The 16,088-nt window shown below is 37.5% G+C and overlaps 1 protein-coding gene across 1 annotated transcript; it reads right to left on the reverse strand.

The window, feature by feature from the left end:
• Positions 1-9,320: 9,320 nt before the first annotated feature.
• Positions 9,321-14,973, reverse strand: SOX9 (SRY-box transcription factor 9). Its single transcript, XM_051995206.1, has 3 exons — positions 14,151-14,973; positions 12,726-12,979; positions 9,321-12,130 (listed from the first exon to the last, which is right to left on the reverse strand). Exons 1-3 carry the CDS (start codon positions 14,579-14,581, stop codon positions 11,277-11,279), a joined length of 1,539 nt encoding a protein of 512 aa, XP_051851166.1. The 5' UTR covers positions 14,582-14,973; the 3' UTR covers positions 9,321-11,276.
• Between the last annotated feature and the right edge of the window lie 1,115 nt (positions 14,974-16,088).

A 16,088-nucleotide genomic window follows, 5' to 3' on the forward strand; every position in this document is an offset into this window, starting at 1 on the left:
ATAAGAAAAATGGATTTAGAAATAAGATAAAAATAACCTGAGAAGAAAAACAAAAACTCAAGCTGACAAAAACAGAAAGAGTGGAAATGCTATGTTGTGGTCCACACTCATTTCCCAGAGTTCTTTCACTGGGTATAGCTGGTTCTCTTCATTACTGAACATTTGGAACTGATTTGGTTCATCTCATTGTTGAAGAGAGCCACGTCCATCAGAATTAATCATCATATAATATTGTTGTTGAAGTGAATAATAATCTCCCAATTCTGCTCATTTCAATCAGCATCAGTTCATGTAAGTCTCTTCAGGCTTTTCTGAAATCATTCTGCTGCTCATTTCTTACAGAACAATAATATTCCATAACATTCATATACCACAACTTATGCAGCCATTCTCCATTTGATAGGTATCCATTCACAGTTAGCCACTACAAAAAGGGCTGCCACAAACATTTTTGTACATAGGGTCCCTTTCCCTTCTTTAAGATCTCTTTCGGATATAAGTCCAGTCTTATCTGCTGGATCAAAGGATATGCACAGTTTGATAACTTTTTGAGCATAGTTCCAAATTACTCTCCAGAATGGTTGGATGCATTCACAATTTCACCAACAATGTATCAGTGTCCCAACATTCATCATTATCTTTTCTTGTCATCCTAGCCAATCTGAGAGGTGTGTAGTGGTATCTCAGAGTTGTCTTAATTTGCATTTCCCTGATCAATAATGATTTGGAACATCTTTTCATATGGCTACAAATAGTTTCCATTTCTTCATCTAAAAAATGTCTGTTCCTATCATTTGACCATTTATCAATTGGAGAGTGGCTTGATTTCTTATAAATTAATGTCAATTCTCTATATATTTTAGAAATGAGACCTTTATCAGAATCTTTGACTGTGAAAATGTTTTTCCAGTTTATTGCTTCCCTTCTTATCTTGTCTGCATTAGTTTTGTTTGTACAAAAACTTTTTAACTTGATATAATCAAAATTTTGTGATCAATAATGATCTCTAGTTCTTTTTTGGTCACAAATTCTTTCCTCTTCCACAGGTTTGAGCTGTAAACTATCCTATGTTCTTCTAATTTATTTATAATCTCATTCTTTATGCCTAGATCACGAACCCATTTTGACCTTATCTTGTGTATAGTGTTAAGTGTGGGTCAATGCCTAGTTTCTCCCATACTAATTTCCAATTTTCCCAGCAGTTTTTGTCAAACAGTGAATTCTTATCCCCAAAACTGGGTCGTTGGGTTTGTCAAACACTAGATTATTACAGTTATTGACTATTTTGTCCTGTGAACCTAACCTATGGAATCTGATATTTCGAAAGGCAAAGGAACTTGGATTGCAGCCTAGAATCAATTATCCAGCAAAATTGAGCATTATCTGTCAGGGGAAAAGATAGACAATAAATGAAACAGGTGAATTTCAATTATTTCTAATGAAAAGACAAGAGCTGAATAGAAAATTTGATCTTCAAATGCAGAACTTAAGAGAAACATAAGAAGGTAAAAAGGAAAGAAAAATGGCTTTCTTTTAAAAGTTAAAAAGCTTATATCCCTATATGGGAAGATGATAAGTTTAATTCAAAATCTGTATCTCTGGTATGTGTATACTTAAAGGGTGCAGTTATAATTTAATTTTATTGGGATGATATAAAAAAGAAACTAGAAGAAGAAAAATGATTCTGCTGGAAGAAGAGGAAGAAGGACTTAAATGGGGTAAATTACATTTTATGAAGAGGCAAAAAAGACCCATTACAATTGAGGGAAAGAAGGATAGAAGATAAGTACTGTGTGAATCTTACTCTCATCAGATTTGGTGCAAGGAGATAATATAAGATAATATAAGACATATTTAGCTTCACAGAGAAACTTGTCTCTTCCTATAGGGAAGTAGGAGGGAAAAGAGGAAAGAAAAGTGGGAGGCTAATAGAAGGGAGAATAGAATTAGATGGGGACTAGAATAAGAAAGGGAGAAAGGATGTAAAAGGGGAGGGCTGTTTGAGAGAGGGGTTGGTTGGAAGCAAAATACTGGGGAGGAGGAAAAGGGAGAAATGAAAGAGAAAAGTATAACTGGGTGAAAACAAGATGGCAGGAAATACAGAGTTAGTAGTTTTAACTGTGAATGTGAATAGGATGAACTCTCCTATAAAACAGAAGTGTTTAGCAGATTAGATTAAAGGCCAGAATCCTACAATTTAAATACATTTAAAGCAGAGTGATGCATTCAGAGTAAAGGTAAAAAGCTGGAGCAGAATCTATTATGCTTCAGCTGAAGTAAAAAAAAAAAAAAGCAAAGGTAGTAATCCTGATCTCAGATCAAGCAAAAGCAAAAAATAGATTTAATTAAATTAAAAGAGATAAAGAAGGGAATTACATCATATAACAGATAAAGAAGTAATATCAATACTAAACATATATGTACCAAGTGGTACAGCATCCAAATTCCTAGAGGAGAAGATAAGAAAGCTGCAAGAAGAATTAGACAGCAAAACTATACTAATGGGGGAATCTCAAACTTGCTCTCTCAGAACTAGATAAATTGAACCACAAAATAAATAAGAAATAAATAAAAAAGAAGTTAAGGATGTAAGCAGAATTCTAGAAAAGTTAGATATGATAGATCTTTGGAGAAAACTGAATGGAGACAGAAAGGAATATATATATATATTGTTGGCAAGTACATGGAACCTATACAAAAATTGTAAAAACCTCCCAAATCAAATGCAGAAAGACAGAAATAATAAATGCATATTTTTCAGATCATGATGTAATAAAAATTATATGCAATAAAAGACCAGGGGAAAATAGACCAAAAATTAATTGGAAGCTAAATAATCTAATTCTAAAGAATGAATGGGTGAAACAATAAACCATAGACACAAATGATAATTTCATCTAAGAGAATAACAATAATGAGACAACACAACAAAATTTATGGGATGCAGCCAAAACAGTTCTTACAGGACATTTTATATATCTAGATGCTTACTTGCATAAAATTGAGAAGATCAATGAATTAGGCTTGCAAGTAAAAAAGCTAGAAAAAGAACAAATTAACCCCACCAATTAAATACCGAATTTGAAGATTTGAAAATAAAATGGGAGATTAATAAAATTTAAAGTAAGAAAACTATTGAATTACTAAACAAAAGCAAGAGTTGATTTTATGGAGAAACCAACAAAATAGATAAACCTTTAGTTAATTTGATTAGAAAAAGGAAAGAAAAATAAAATTTTAGTATAAAAATGAAAAGGGAAAGCTTTCTACCAATGAAGAGGAAATTAGAGCAATAATTAGGAGTTATTTTGCCCAATTATATGTCAATAAATCTGATAATCTAAGTGAAATGGATGAATACTTATAAAAATATATATTTCCCAGAGGAAATCAATTATTTAAATAGTCCCATTTTAGAAAAAGAAATATAAAAAGCTATTAATCAACTTCCTAAGAAAAAATCTCTAGGGCCAGATGGATTTACATGTGAATTCTACCAATCATTTAAGGAACAATTAATTCCAATACTATGTAAACTATTTTTAAAAATAGGGAAAAAAGGAATTCTATCAAATTCCTTTTATGACATAGATATGGTGTTGATACCGAAATCAGAGAAGTCAAAACAGAGGAAGAAAATTATACACCAATTTCCCTAATGAATATAGATGTAAAAATCTTAAATAAAATATTAGCAAAGAGATTACAGAAAGTTATCCCCACTATACTATACCATGACCAAGCAGGATTTATACCAGCAATGTAGAGCTGGTTCAATATTAGGAAAACTATTAGCATAATTGGCTATATCAATAACAAAACTACAAAAATCATGATTATCTCAATAGATGCAGAAAAAGCATTTGATAAAATCCAATGCCCATTTCTATTAAAAATACTACAGATTATAGGAATAAATGGACTTTTCCTTAAAATGGTCAATAGCATCTATTTAAAACCATCAGCAAACATCAGATGTAATGAGGACAAACCAGAACCATTCTCAATAACATCAGGGGTAAAACAAGGTTGTCACTATTACTATTCAATATTGTATTAGAAATGTTAGCTTTGTTAATAAGAGTGATATTATAAGCATATAAGCATATAAGCATAAGATATTATAAGAAGAAGACAGGATAGTTTACCTCTCAAATATGTGAAGAAGGAAGGAATTTGTGGCCAAAGAAGAACTGGAGTTCATTATTGAAAATAAAATAGATAATTTTGATTATATTAAGTTCAAAAGTTTTTATAAAAGCAAAACCAATTCAGACAAGATTAGAAGGGAAGCAATAAATTGGGAAAACTTTTTTTATATTCAAAGATTCTGACAAAGGCCTAATTTCTAAACTATATAGAGAATTGACTCAAATTTATAAGAATTCAAGACATTTTCCAATTGATAAATGGTCATAGGATATGAACAGACAGTTTTCGATGAAGAAATGGACTATTTCTAGCCATGTGAAAGGCTTCTCTAAATCACTATTGATTAGAGAAATGCAAACAATGAGATGCTTGAGGCTAGTTCCAATGATTTTGTGATGAAGAGAGAAATCTATACCCAGAGTGATGACTTTGGGAACTGAGTGTGGACCACAAAAATAACTTTTTCTTTCTTTTTTTGTTGTTGTTGTTTGCTTGTATTTTGTTTTCTTTCTCATTTTTAAATTTTTTGATCTGATTTTTCTTGTGCAGCAAGATAATTTTGTGTGTGTGTGTGCATGTGTATATATATATACATATATATATATATATGTATATTTTTTTTACACATGCACACACACATATATTGGGTTTAATATATATTGAATTACTTGCCATCTAGGGGAGGGAATAGATGGAAAGAAGAGAAAATTTGGAATATTTGGTTTTGTAAGAATCACTATTGAAAAATTATGCATGCATATATTTTGAAAATAAATAAGATTTAATAGTAAAAAGAAAGAAAGAAAGAAAGAAAAGAGCCACATTCATCAGAATTGATCATCACCCAATTTTATTGTTGCTGTGGTCAATGTTCTCTTGGTTCTACTCACTTCACTTGTATCAGTTCATGTAAGTCTCTCTATGTTTCTGAAATCATGCCACTGATCATTTCTTATAGAGCAATATTATTCTATAACATTCATATATTATACCTTATTCAGCCATTCTCCAACTGTTGGATATTCACTCAGTTTCCAGTTCTTTGCCACTACAAAAATGGCTGCTACAAACATTTTTTTAACCTATAGTAAAAGTTTATGAGATGCAAAAGAGAAGTTTAGGAAATGCAAAATGGATAATTTGGATTATTAAATTAAATTTAAAAAGGTTTGAACAAACAAAACCAATACAATCAAAAATAGAAAGAAAGCAAAAAAAATGAAAAACAATTTTTACTGCCAGTGTTTCAAAAAAGGCTTTATTTCTAAAATATAGGGACTGAGTTAAATTTCCAAGAATACAAGTTATTCTCAAATGATAAATGGTCAAAGGATATGAACAAGCCATTGTCAGATAAAGAAATTAAAGCCATCTATAGTAATTAGAAAAAAAAATTCTCAATAACTATTCACTAGAGAAATGCAAAGTAGGACAAGTCTGAAGTAACATCTGACACCTATCAGATCTACTAAGACAACAGAAAAAAGAAAATGATAAATATTGGAGTGGATATGGGAAAATTGGGATACTAATGCATTGTTGGTGGAGTTGTGAACTGATCTAACCATTCTGGAGAGCCATTTGAAACTATGTCCAAAGGGCTATAAAACTGTGCATATCCTTTGATCCAGCAATGCCACTGTAAAGTCTGTGTCTCAAAGAGATCATAAAGAAGGGAAAACGACCCACATGTTCAAAAAATATAGCCACTCTTCTTGTGCTGACAAAGAATTAGAAATTATGGAGACCTCTTTAATTTCTGGTTCTTTTTCTGATAAAAAAAATGCTATAAATATTTTTGTTCATATTGTTCTTTTTCATATTTCTTTTATCTCTTTGGAGTATAGGCTTAGAGGTTATATTTCTGAGTCAGACTGTGTATGCATAATTCAGTGACTTTAGGGGCATTGTTCCAAATTGCTTTTCAGAGTATCTGGAACAATTCTCAGCTCTAGAACTACCAATGTACCTCTTTTCTTAAGTTTCTCCAACATTTCTTTTGTGTGTGTGCATGTGTCAACTTTGCCATTCTGATGAATATGAAATTGAACCTCAGTATTGCTTTAATTTTTATTTCTCTAATTATGAGTGACATGGGGACATTCTTTTATAAAATACAAATTAGGTTTCTTACTTTGAAAACTAGTTTTTAAATCTCTTGATGATTTGCCAATAATTTTACAGGTGAGGGGGCTGAGAAGCAGAGAATTTGACCAGATTGGAGTTGGAATTAATATCTAATGAGACTAAGTTAATCCCATATTTTTATTATTACTACTACACTAGGCTTCCTCATTTATAGCTTATTTAATTGTGTTTTCTGACATTTGATTGGTTGATATTTCCATTTATTTTATTGTTAAGGTAGTTATTGATATTATTCATATATATTATTTATATTCAAATTTATGTGAAATTTCAGCTTAGATAACATCTTATAGAGCCTTGTATTTTGTAAAATTCTTATGCATTGTAAATTAAGCTTTTCTTTTTTGTTGTTGTGCTAATTTAATTTTCCCCTCTGTTTTTTTTATCAAATTTCTAATGGTTTATTAAAATTTTTAGTATTTAAATGCAGAGGATTGCTGGTCTCTAATCAATTGATTTCTGTATCCTCTCACATACTCATAGAAAACAAAGAACACAGATAATAGAAGTTATTATTTTAAGGTTAATGGGACATTTAATCAATAATAATTAATCATTAATAATAAAAATGTAGTCTTGCCTAGTGATCACTTTAATAAAATTCCAAAATTCTTGATGGAATTAGAAGTGTAAGTTAGGATTGACTGACTGAAAATTGGCCCTGATCTTGGTATATTTTACATAGATAAGTTTGTTAGCCCAGAAGTTACTTTATATAGTTAAAACCTAAGGGAAAAGATAATGAAGAGATAGGCCCAGGAATGCAACATTGCCTACAAATACTTAATATACCATAAGGGAAAACTGTAGGCAGTGTTGCATTCCTGACCCATCTCTTTACATTTTTCCCCTAGGTTCTATACTTATTTACATGTCCCTCCTTTTCTTCTTCTTGAGCTTTAGAGTTGGTCTCATTTTAAAGTTCTCAACCTGTACTCAGAGGTATAATGAGGGCAGATGTGTCCTTATGGAATATTAACTTTAAAAGTCTCTGCCTAAAATTGCAACTGCCATAAGGCATAAAGGGTTACTCTGAGTCAATACAATACAAGACTTTGGGATATTTGAAATATGGGAAATTTGTATAGGAATTGGAGTTTTAACGTGTCGTAGGAATTGGGGTCTTCAGTGTGATAATGGCTAGGATATAGTAATCTATACCTAATGCTGATGTAGATACAAAGAATAACTGGACTGGAAATAGAATGAGAATGGAATGAAATCACCAGAAAGGAAGGACTAATTAGGTAGTCTTTGATTATTTTTCTATAAAAAACAAATACCTTTCAATATTTCTTATCATCATTGCATTTGTTCCAGGTAGGACTGTTTTACTAGTTTATTTAGACTGGTAGAGGGATAAATGTTCCTAGAATAGCCTTTCAAACCTGCCATCTTTCCCAGAATTTCTCATGAATACATTTTTATAAAGACCACCAGCCCCAGATTTATCTACTCTGTCAATTACTCAGACTACACTGGATAGACTGAACTGACCCGTCTTCAGAGAATGCGTCAGTTTACCCTTTACACACACACACACACACACACACACACACACACACACACACTATAGTAAAAAACTAAATAATGGGTTTTCATATGAGTGATGAATCTCTGTGTACCATAGTGTCATTTAACTTTAAACACAACTTCCTTTAAAAAAGATGAAAAATCATAGAACCCTAGATTATTAAAGGTGGAAAGTACATAATTTAATCCATTTCCTCTGCTCCATACACAGCTAAGGCCCAGAGGGATTAAGAGACTTATTTAGTTTAAATACCTGTTCAGTATTTGGCAGTATGAAATGAGAACGCCGATCTCCTGACTCTTACTCAAGTGCTGAATCAGATGCTAAAAGGGGTGGGAAGAATTTGGAAAGGAGATTTGGTTATAATGAAGCCAGGTTTTGGTAATGGCATTCTTTTGGTTGCTGATATGGGAGATAGAAGAAAACTCCACTAAGCAAAATTAGCATACATGTGGCAGGAAGCCTGTACAGACTGTCAGAAACATCCACTCCAATGCAAAAAAATCAGGCTGTAAGAAAAGTCTTCATTCATAGGGGAATCTTACAGAGCTGAAGAGATGTACTCTTAGCTCTAGTGTGGGTGAGGGTGGAGTGGGGGAGGAGTAGTGGGTGTGGTGGGGAGGAGAGTAGATGATTTCATCTGTTTAGTGAAAAATGACCTGAAAGTTTCTCTGATCTTGGAAACTGTATAATTCAGGCCAAAGAAAACAGAATTCAATCTTATTATCTCCTTGAATCTTCTATGATGACTTTGCATCTGTTCAAAAGGAGTTATACTGAAAAGGTCCCATTTCATATCATTGTCTTGGCAGAGAAACTAAAAAGATACTGGATCATTTTATGGGTTAACAGGATGGATTTTCCTACATGCCCCTTAGGAACACATTACTTTAACCCTTTTCCATTTCTTTTCCTCCCTCCCTCTTTTTCTTCCTTTCTTCCTTCCTTCTTCTCTTTCCTTCCTTTTTCCCTTTTTTTCTTCCTTCTTTTATCATTAGACAATCCTTTTCATTGGTATGCATCTAGAAGAGCAAAGAATTTGTCCTATTAAGTTAAAACTAGCAATTCACCCACTCTGGCATCTTGTCTCTATCAACAGCTACTGATTTCTGGTTTAATGTTCCCTTCTACCCTCTCCAGGGGAATGTTTTTTTTTTCTTTCCCTGAAGCATGAGATTGAAACCAGAATCAGAAACATTCTGCCCAAGTAGGCAACGATTGACATATGTTTTTCTATCAGATTTATTAGAATGGGACTTTTCAAAGTTAGCTTTCATGCTTAGGGGTGGATGGATGTAGGGGATAGGTCTATTCATTTCTCTGAATTAACTCAGCTAGATCTGAAGAGAGCAATAGGCCTAAATCCTTATTTAAGTGGTTGCCAGGAAAATGACAGCATCATAGGGATGAAAGTAAACAGAATCTTGTCAGCATTGAATCTTTTTCCTTCTTATTGGATTCTTCTATTAATAAAACCATTTGACTGTTTTCTATTTTTAGTACAATGTATATTTATTGTAAACAATAATATACAAAAAAGGTAAGTTTCACAAAGAGAACAAGGGTTTTTTTTTTTTTTAAAGTGAAACAAACAAAAGACAAACACAAAACCAAACTTACCTAAAGACAAATATGATTTAAATGTCAGGTCTTTTAAGTTACAGAAATACTTTAAAAAGATCTGCTTTTATACAGAAATTGAAAGATGCCATATTAAAAGAGTTTTTATTCTACTGAATTCTAAAACTGTTAATATATCATTTTTAAATAAAAAAAAATTTGCTGTCTTTTTCAAAAATCAGTTCTCAACTGTCCAGCAATAGCCTAATTAAAGTAAGTTAGTCAGTCTATCAATTCCCTCTCCTTCCCCTCAGAAGAAAATATTCAGGGAAATAGGAAGATGATACATACTTTTGATGTTTGGGATCATACACACACACACACACACACACACACACACACACACTCACTCACACACACACTCACTCACACATACATACATACATACACCTAAAATTTGGACATCTTAAAGAACTGTGGCAGAAAATAATGCAAACGATTCTATATCTGGAATCTTATTTGTACGAAAAAAGACAACATTTCCAGTTTATTTAAAAAAAAACAAAAAGAAGAGGAAAATGTATTTGTACAAACCTAGGACACAAATCCCAAAGAACTGTTTTTAATAATAATTAAAAAGAATAAAGAGATAAATAAAAAAAATTGGTTACAATTAAGGCCATAATTTAACAATAGGTGACCATACCCTTCAAGGAAGGCTCCAACAACCTACTAATTTTAAAAGTTTTTTTTTTTTAAAAGAGGAAGATCAATTTTTAAAAATTAAAACCTCTTTTCTTACAAAATAAATAATTATAGCATGTGGAATGTCTTAAAGGTACACTGTTTGCATTTGGGGGTTTAGAAGATGGTTTAGGAGTGGACTCCAGCGTATGATACTGGGCAGAAAAGGGAGTATGGAAGGTTTTTTAGGGCACTTAAATTTACTATTGAGACTTCCCAGGAAGCTGTTTTTACCTCCCTTGGTGCCTGCCTTTGGCAACTTTTTTTCTAAAGATTGCATGGAGAAAACCCACTCAAAGACCATGTGAGCTATTCCTAGTAGCATGATTTTAAGGCTCAAGGTATTTTTCTTTTTTAAAAAAATAAAAGCAAAACTTACCCCAGGCTCCTCCAGATTCCTGTCTTTATTTCCATACTAAAAATAAGGCCTTTTTAATTTCTCTTTTCGAGGCAGCCTCACCTTGAATCTTACAGACTTTAGAATTGAGGAAAGCTAACCCCCAATACTGATCACATAAGGGTTCTGTTTTGGAGTTAATGCACACAGACACACATACAATTTTAAGAGAAGATATATCTGTACAAAAATACCTCTGACTTCAAGAAAAGCTAGGGCATACTTTCACTAAAGAGTAGTTTTAGCTGTTGGAAAAATAAGAGCATTTTAAAAATTCTCTCTAAAAATATGTATAAATCCCCTCAAAATGATAATGAATCATACACAGTACATACTAAAAAATATTTAAAATAGAGAATATTCCTCACAGAGGACTCTTTTTTTCTTTAATTACAGCTAAAAAATAATTACAAAGTCCAAGCACAGGCAAAGAAAGACTGAACTACAGCGGCTATATGATTCTCCATCAATCTCTGTGCTTGCCTTGAAGAATATTTAAGTCCAGTTCTGGAATGATTGTAGTGAGTTCTGCTGGTCTATTTATGGGGAGTGGTCTGGCCACTGATTCTGGAGAAGGCTCTAGTGCATTTGGACAACTTTTCTGGTTTGTGTTTGTTGTTGTCAACCTTAGTGTCTTTGAAGAATAAAAAAAAAAAAAAAAGGTCCAAAGGTGATTTTATTGCTCCTGGTTTTTTTTTTTTTTTTTTTTTTGTATTAAGAATATTATTTTTCTTATTCTCCTCATGGTCTGGTGAGCTGCGTGTAGACTGGTTGTTCCCAGTGTTGTGGGCTGTGGGTCTGGGGGATGGAAGGGACTCCAGTTGTGTCAGCGATGGGGGTGTACATGGGTCGCTGGGCAGGGTTCATGTAGGTGAACGTGGAGTAGAGACTGGAGCTCTGGCCTGCAGCGTGGCTATAGTAGGAGTTGGAGTTCTGGTGGTCTGTGTAATCATACTGGGAGCGAGTGATGGTAGGGTAAGAGGGGCTGTAATGGGGCAGGCTGAAGGGATTGTAGGGGATCTGCTGCGGGGAATGTTGCTGTTGTTCACTGTAATGGCTGGGGCTGAGCTGCTCTGTCTTGATGTGTGTTCTCTGCGACTGGCCCTGCTCACTGCTCAGAGGAGTGAGGGTATGGGGCTGAGATGGTGCCTGTGGCTGCTGGGCTGATTGCTGCTGCTGCTGTTGTGGTGTCGGCTGCTGCTGGGCCTGAGGAGGCTGAGGTGGTGGAGGAGGCTGTTGAGGAGGTGGGGGCTGCTGAGGCTGCTGCTGTTTAGACATCCACGAAGATGGGGGGGCAGAGGTGCTGCTGATGCCATAGCTCCCCGTGTAAGTAACCTGACCAGGCTGGCCATGAGTAACTGGGACTCCTGGGTGGCCATTAGGTGGGAGATATTGATCAAATTCATTAACGTCAAAGGTCTCGATGTTAGAGATGACATCACTACTCAGTTCCCCTATGTCCACATCTCGGAAATCGATAGGGGGCTGTCTTCCCCCTTCCTGCAGGGGGCGTCCCTCTCTCTTCAGATCAGCCTTGCCTGCCTGCACATCAGTTTTGGGGGTGGTGGGTGGGGTAGGTGGACCCTGAGACTGTCCTGTAGAAAAGAAGAAACACAGAAAAGTCAGTATTACGTTTGATAAGTGCTTGGGCTGAATAACTGCATAGACCTGTCTGGGAAACACTTTTACAACTCCTGTTTAACTGCTAAGGTGTAATAAAGACCCTGACCTGAGCAGGCAGTGACCCAGAATAGTGATAAGTCACTGAATGATTAACCTAAGGGGGGGGGGGAGCACACCTAGCCACCTACTTTTATCTTCGGTGGATCTGAAGTCAAGTAGTTCTGATATATTAAACTGAGCGTATTTTAGGCCAGCTGTGGTGTGTTTGGAGAGTGGGTGGAGAATAGATAGCATTTCTCTTTATGGAGTATTTGAGAGCCTTTGCAAATCTGCAGTAATGCAACTTGGGAAAAAAAATGTAGCTGTTTTAATATGGCAGATTGCAAAAATGTCTGAATTTGTAAATTTATATGCAGAAGGCATTGTGGGTCTTGGTTAGCCAGAGATTGTATACAAGAATGGAAATCTCCTTGGGGGTAGAAAGGAAAGGAGAAGGGAACCACTCTGATGAATGTATCTGTGAATGGCTTTGGAAGTGATAGGTGGAGGGGATGGGGTAGAACATACCAGAATGCTCTCCAGGGGAGTGCACTTCACTCATGCCAGAGGAGGAGTGCGGAGAGTCAGCCTGCAGCGCCTTGAAGATGGCATTGGGTGAGATGTGAGTCTGCTCAGTACCTTCCTCCTGCTCCGCCTGCCCGTTTTTGACTGACTTCCTCCTCCGAGGCTGGTACTTGTAGTCTGGGTGGTCCTTCTTGTGCTGAACCCTCAATCGCTCTGCCTCTTCCACAAAGGGCCGTTTCTCACTCTCATTTAACAGCCTGCGCAGAGAAGGGGAAAAGAGAGGAGAGAGGGTGAGGATAGCTGTATAGCTGTCAATTTGGAGAGGGTTGGGGCCCTGGTATTTGACAATACTTTCCTATGAAACCTCTCTTAAAAGACTATCTGGAGGAAATTGCAATCTTCCTTCTGCTTTCTACACAAATTGTTTTGGCCAATAAAGGAATTGTAACTTTTTTTTGAAAATTAAATAAAACTCTATTCTGTACATCACACAAATTAATTATCCTCCTTTTCTTCTTCTCTCCCTCTCTCCTCTTCATTCCAAACAAACATGAGATGGGCAGAGTATTCAGCTGCTTCTCTTTGGAGAATTTGCTATCTCTCTCTCTCTCTCTCTCTCTCTCTCTCTCTCTCTCTCTCTCTCTCTCTCTCTCTCTCTCTCTCTCTCTCTCTCTCTCTCCTTTCCTTTAAAAAAAAAGAAAAGAAAACGTTGGTTTTTCCCCCCACTCCTGGTAAATGCGTTAAACTGAGAAGGCCTACTTTGCTTTTGCCTCTACTTTTCCCCCTCCCCAAATCCATTCTCTTCTCTCCTTTACATAGGTTCATAATTATGTCCTCTCCTAGATTCTCCTCTTTATCTCTGTGGAACACCAGCCAGTTACTCAACTAATTACAAAGAAGCCATCATCGAAAGCAAAGAATTCCTCCCTACATACCCCATCCCCCTTTCTTCTTCCCTTTATTTTGCCCTCTCCTTTTTTCTCGGGAAGATCGCACTTAAGCTCCCTTAGGGAGTTTGGCTGGCACAGAAACGCACAGACGCGCACATCTCCATCTACCGTCTCCCCGCCCATCTCACTGCTAATCAAGTTTGAAGTTTAATTTTCTGTTTTCAAAATCCTCCTATATCCCTTCCTATACACACTTTATACAGTCCTATTTTCGTTCCCTCATTTCATGGGCAATATCGAACTTACAAGGTCTCCTTTCCATGCTTCCAGTAAGACAGCACTCCAGCCCCTCCGGGTAAGAGTGTTGGAAAACTTAAGTTTGCAAAACATGGCATCCAAGTGGTCAAACTGAGAGCTGCCCCTTATTGCGCCTCCATTCTTCCCCCATCCTCCCCCCAAACGCCCCCAAACGCCAATTCCTTTCAGTCCCCTGCGGTCAGCCGGGGAGAGCGGATTGGTATCTCCTCGAAGAACATACCTCCAGAGCTTGCCCAGAGTCTTGCTGAGCTCGGCGTTGTGCAGGTGCGGGTACTGGTCGGCAAGCTTCCTTCGAGCTGCTTGCGCCCACACCATGAAGGCGTTCATGGGCCGCTTGACATGTGGCTTGTTCTTGCTAGAGCCATTGACTCGCACGGGCATGGGCACCAGGGTCCAGTCGTAGCCTTTGAGCACTTGGCTAACTGCCTCCCGGATGCACACGGGGAACTTATCCTCCTCGCTCTCCTTTTTCAGGTCGGAATCGCCCTTGGGGAAGGTGTTCTCCTGGGGCCGGGTGTTCTCAGTGTCCGAGCCCGAGCCCGAGGGGCAGGGCGAGCCCGCTGAGTCTTCCGACATAGTGGGGCTGGGGGCTCCGGACAGGCCCTTCTCCTGCTCGTCGGTCATCTTCATGAAGGGGTCGAGGAGATTCATGCGACAACCCGAGCGAGGGGACGGGTTACGAGAAAAGGCGACCCGGGACTCTGACCCAAGGCACTGCCAGGCGGGAGGCGTGGAGTCCTCTGGCCTCGACTGGCCGGAGAAAGAGCAGCTGGCTGCACCGCAAGCTCCCGAGACCGCCGAGCCGCACTGATGCAGAGATCTGCGGCACAGCTGGGAGTTGTCCAGCCCGCCGCCACCCGCTCGAAGTTTGGAGATTCAGGGAACAAAACGAAATCAAAAGAAAAAGAGAGAGAAAGTGGGTGCTCTTTTTCCTCTCCAAAGAAAAGTTCTTGGGGAGGGAGGGGGGAAGTGGGAGGGTTTGGAATCGAGGCTTCACCAAAGTACCTAGTCAATTTTCAAGCCCGGCTCTCTACTCTCCAACTCTCTGGCTCAGTCTCTTTAATAAATACTCCCTCACCTTAGAGACTTTCGGCCAATCACAGCCCGGCCTTTCACAGCTGATTGGTCAAAAGTTTTGGGGAGGGGAGCGCAGTTTGCAGTTCGGGGATGGGAGGGGCGGGATGGCAGTGGGGGTGGGGATGGGGTGTAAGGAAGGCGGGGGACCAGAAATGTCTGTGTGTGATTTTGCTGCACTCTTGGTATGTCAGAAGTTTTGTTCTATCTCAGGGCAAACTAGTGTGTGTGTGTGTGTGTGTGTGTGTGTGTGTGTGTGTGTGTGTGTGTGTGTGTACGCGCGCGCGCGCGTGTTTGTCTAGACAGACTTAAAAAAAAAAAAAAGTTTTCAGACGACCGAGGATGTAGATGGAGTTTACCGTCCCGTGAAAGCGACTCTGTGGCTCCAAATGTCTCACACAGATTATTCGCTTAGAACTGGCCTCGGAATATGTTTAGGGGGAAAAAAAATAAAGTAGCAAAATGTTTGGTGATTTACCGGCTGCGATTATTCCGTAGTGGAATAATAACATAAATAGATTAACGTGTCATGCTTCGCTGTGGTTGGTGTCGCTTGTCAAATATGCTGCGGAGCTGCAACTTCAAACCCAGGTAGTGCCCACTAAGCTAATGCTGGGCATCGCTGGAATTCGGGGTTGACGCTACCCCCACCCTCTCCGTGCCCTGTCCACCCCATCCACGCGGTTGGATAGAGAGCAAACGTAACCTTGATCTCTGACAAGCCGTTAGAACTTCTACCGGGACGGGCTTTCCACCTTCCTCACCCTTGGTTATATTGCACAGCCATACGCAAGTCTTCTAACAGGAAGGACTCATCATCTATAAAATTTGTTTTCAACTAGAACGACTTTGCTTGTTGTTCATAGCTGATTCAAGTAGCTCACTCCCCTAAGCCACGAAGCGGTGAGGGACAGCTTGTCAAAGGTTTGTCACCTAACAACCCAAATAAAGAACCCCCCTCCCTCCCCAAAGAGCTTCGCTTCACTCAAGTTATAGTGTACCTTCATTATATCTAAGAAGAACGCTAGGCATTTTCACTTTCTTCTCTCTTCGGGCTCTACTATAAAAAAGATTTGGGGGGGGG

This window comes from Antechinus flavipes, chromosome 4 (genome assembly GCF_016432865.1).
Source record: "Antechinus flavipes isolate AdamAnt ecotype Samford, QLD, Australia chromosome 4, AdamAnt_v2, whole genome shotgun sequence".
NCBI classification, from domain to species: Eukaryota; Metazoa; Chordata; class Mammalia; order Dasyuromorphia; family Dasyuridae; genus Antechinus; species Antechinus flavipes.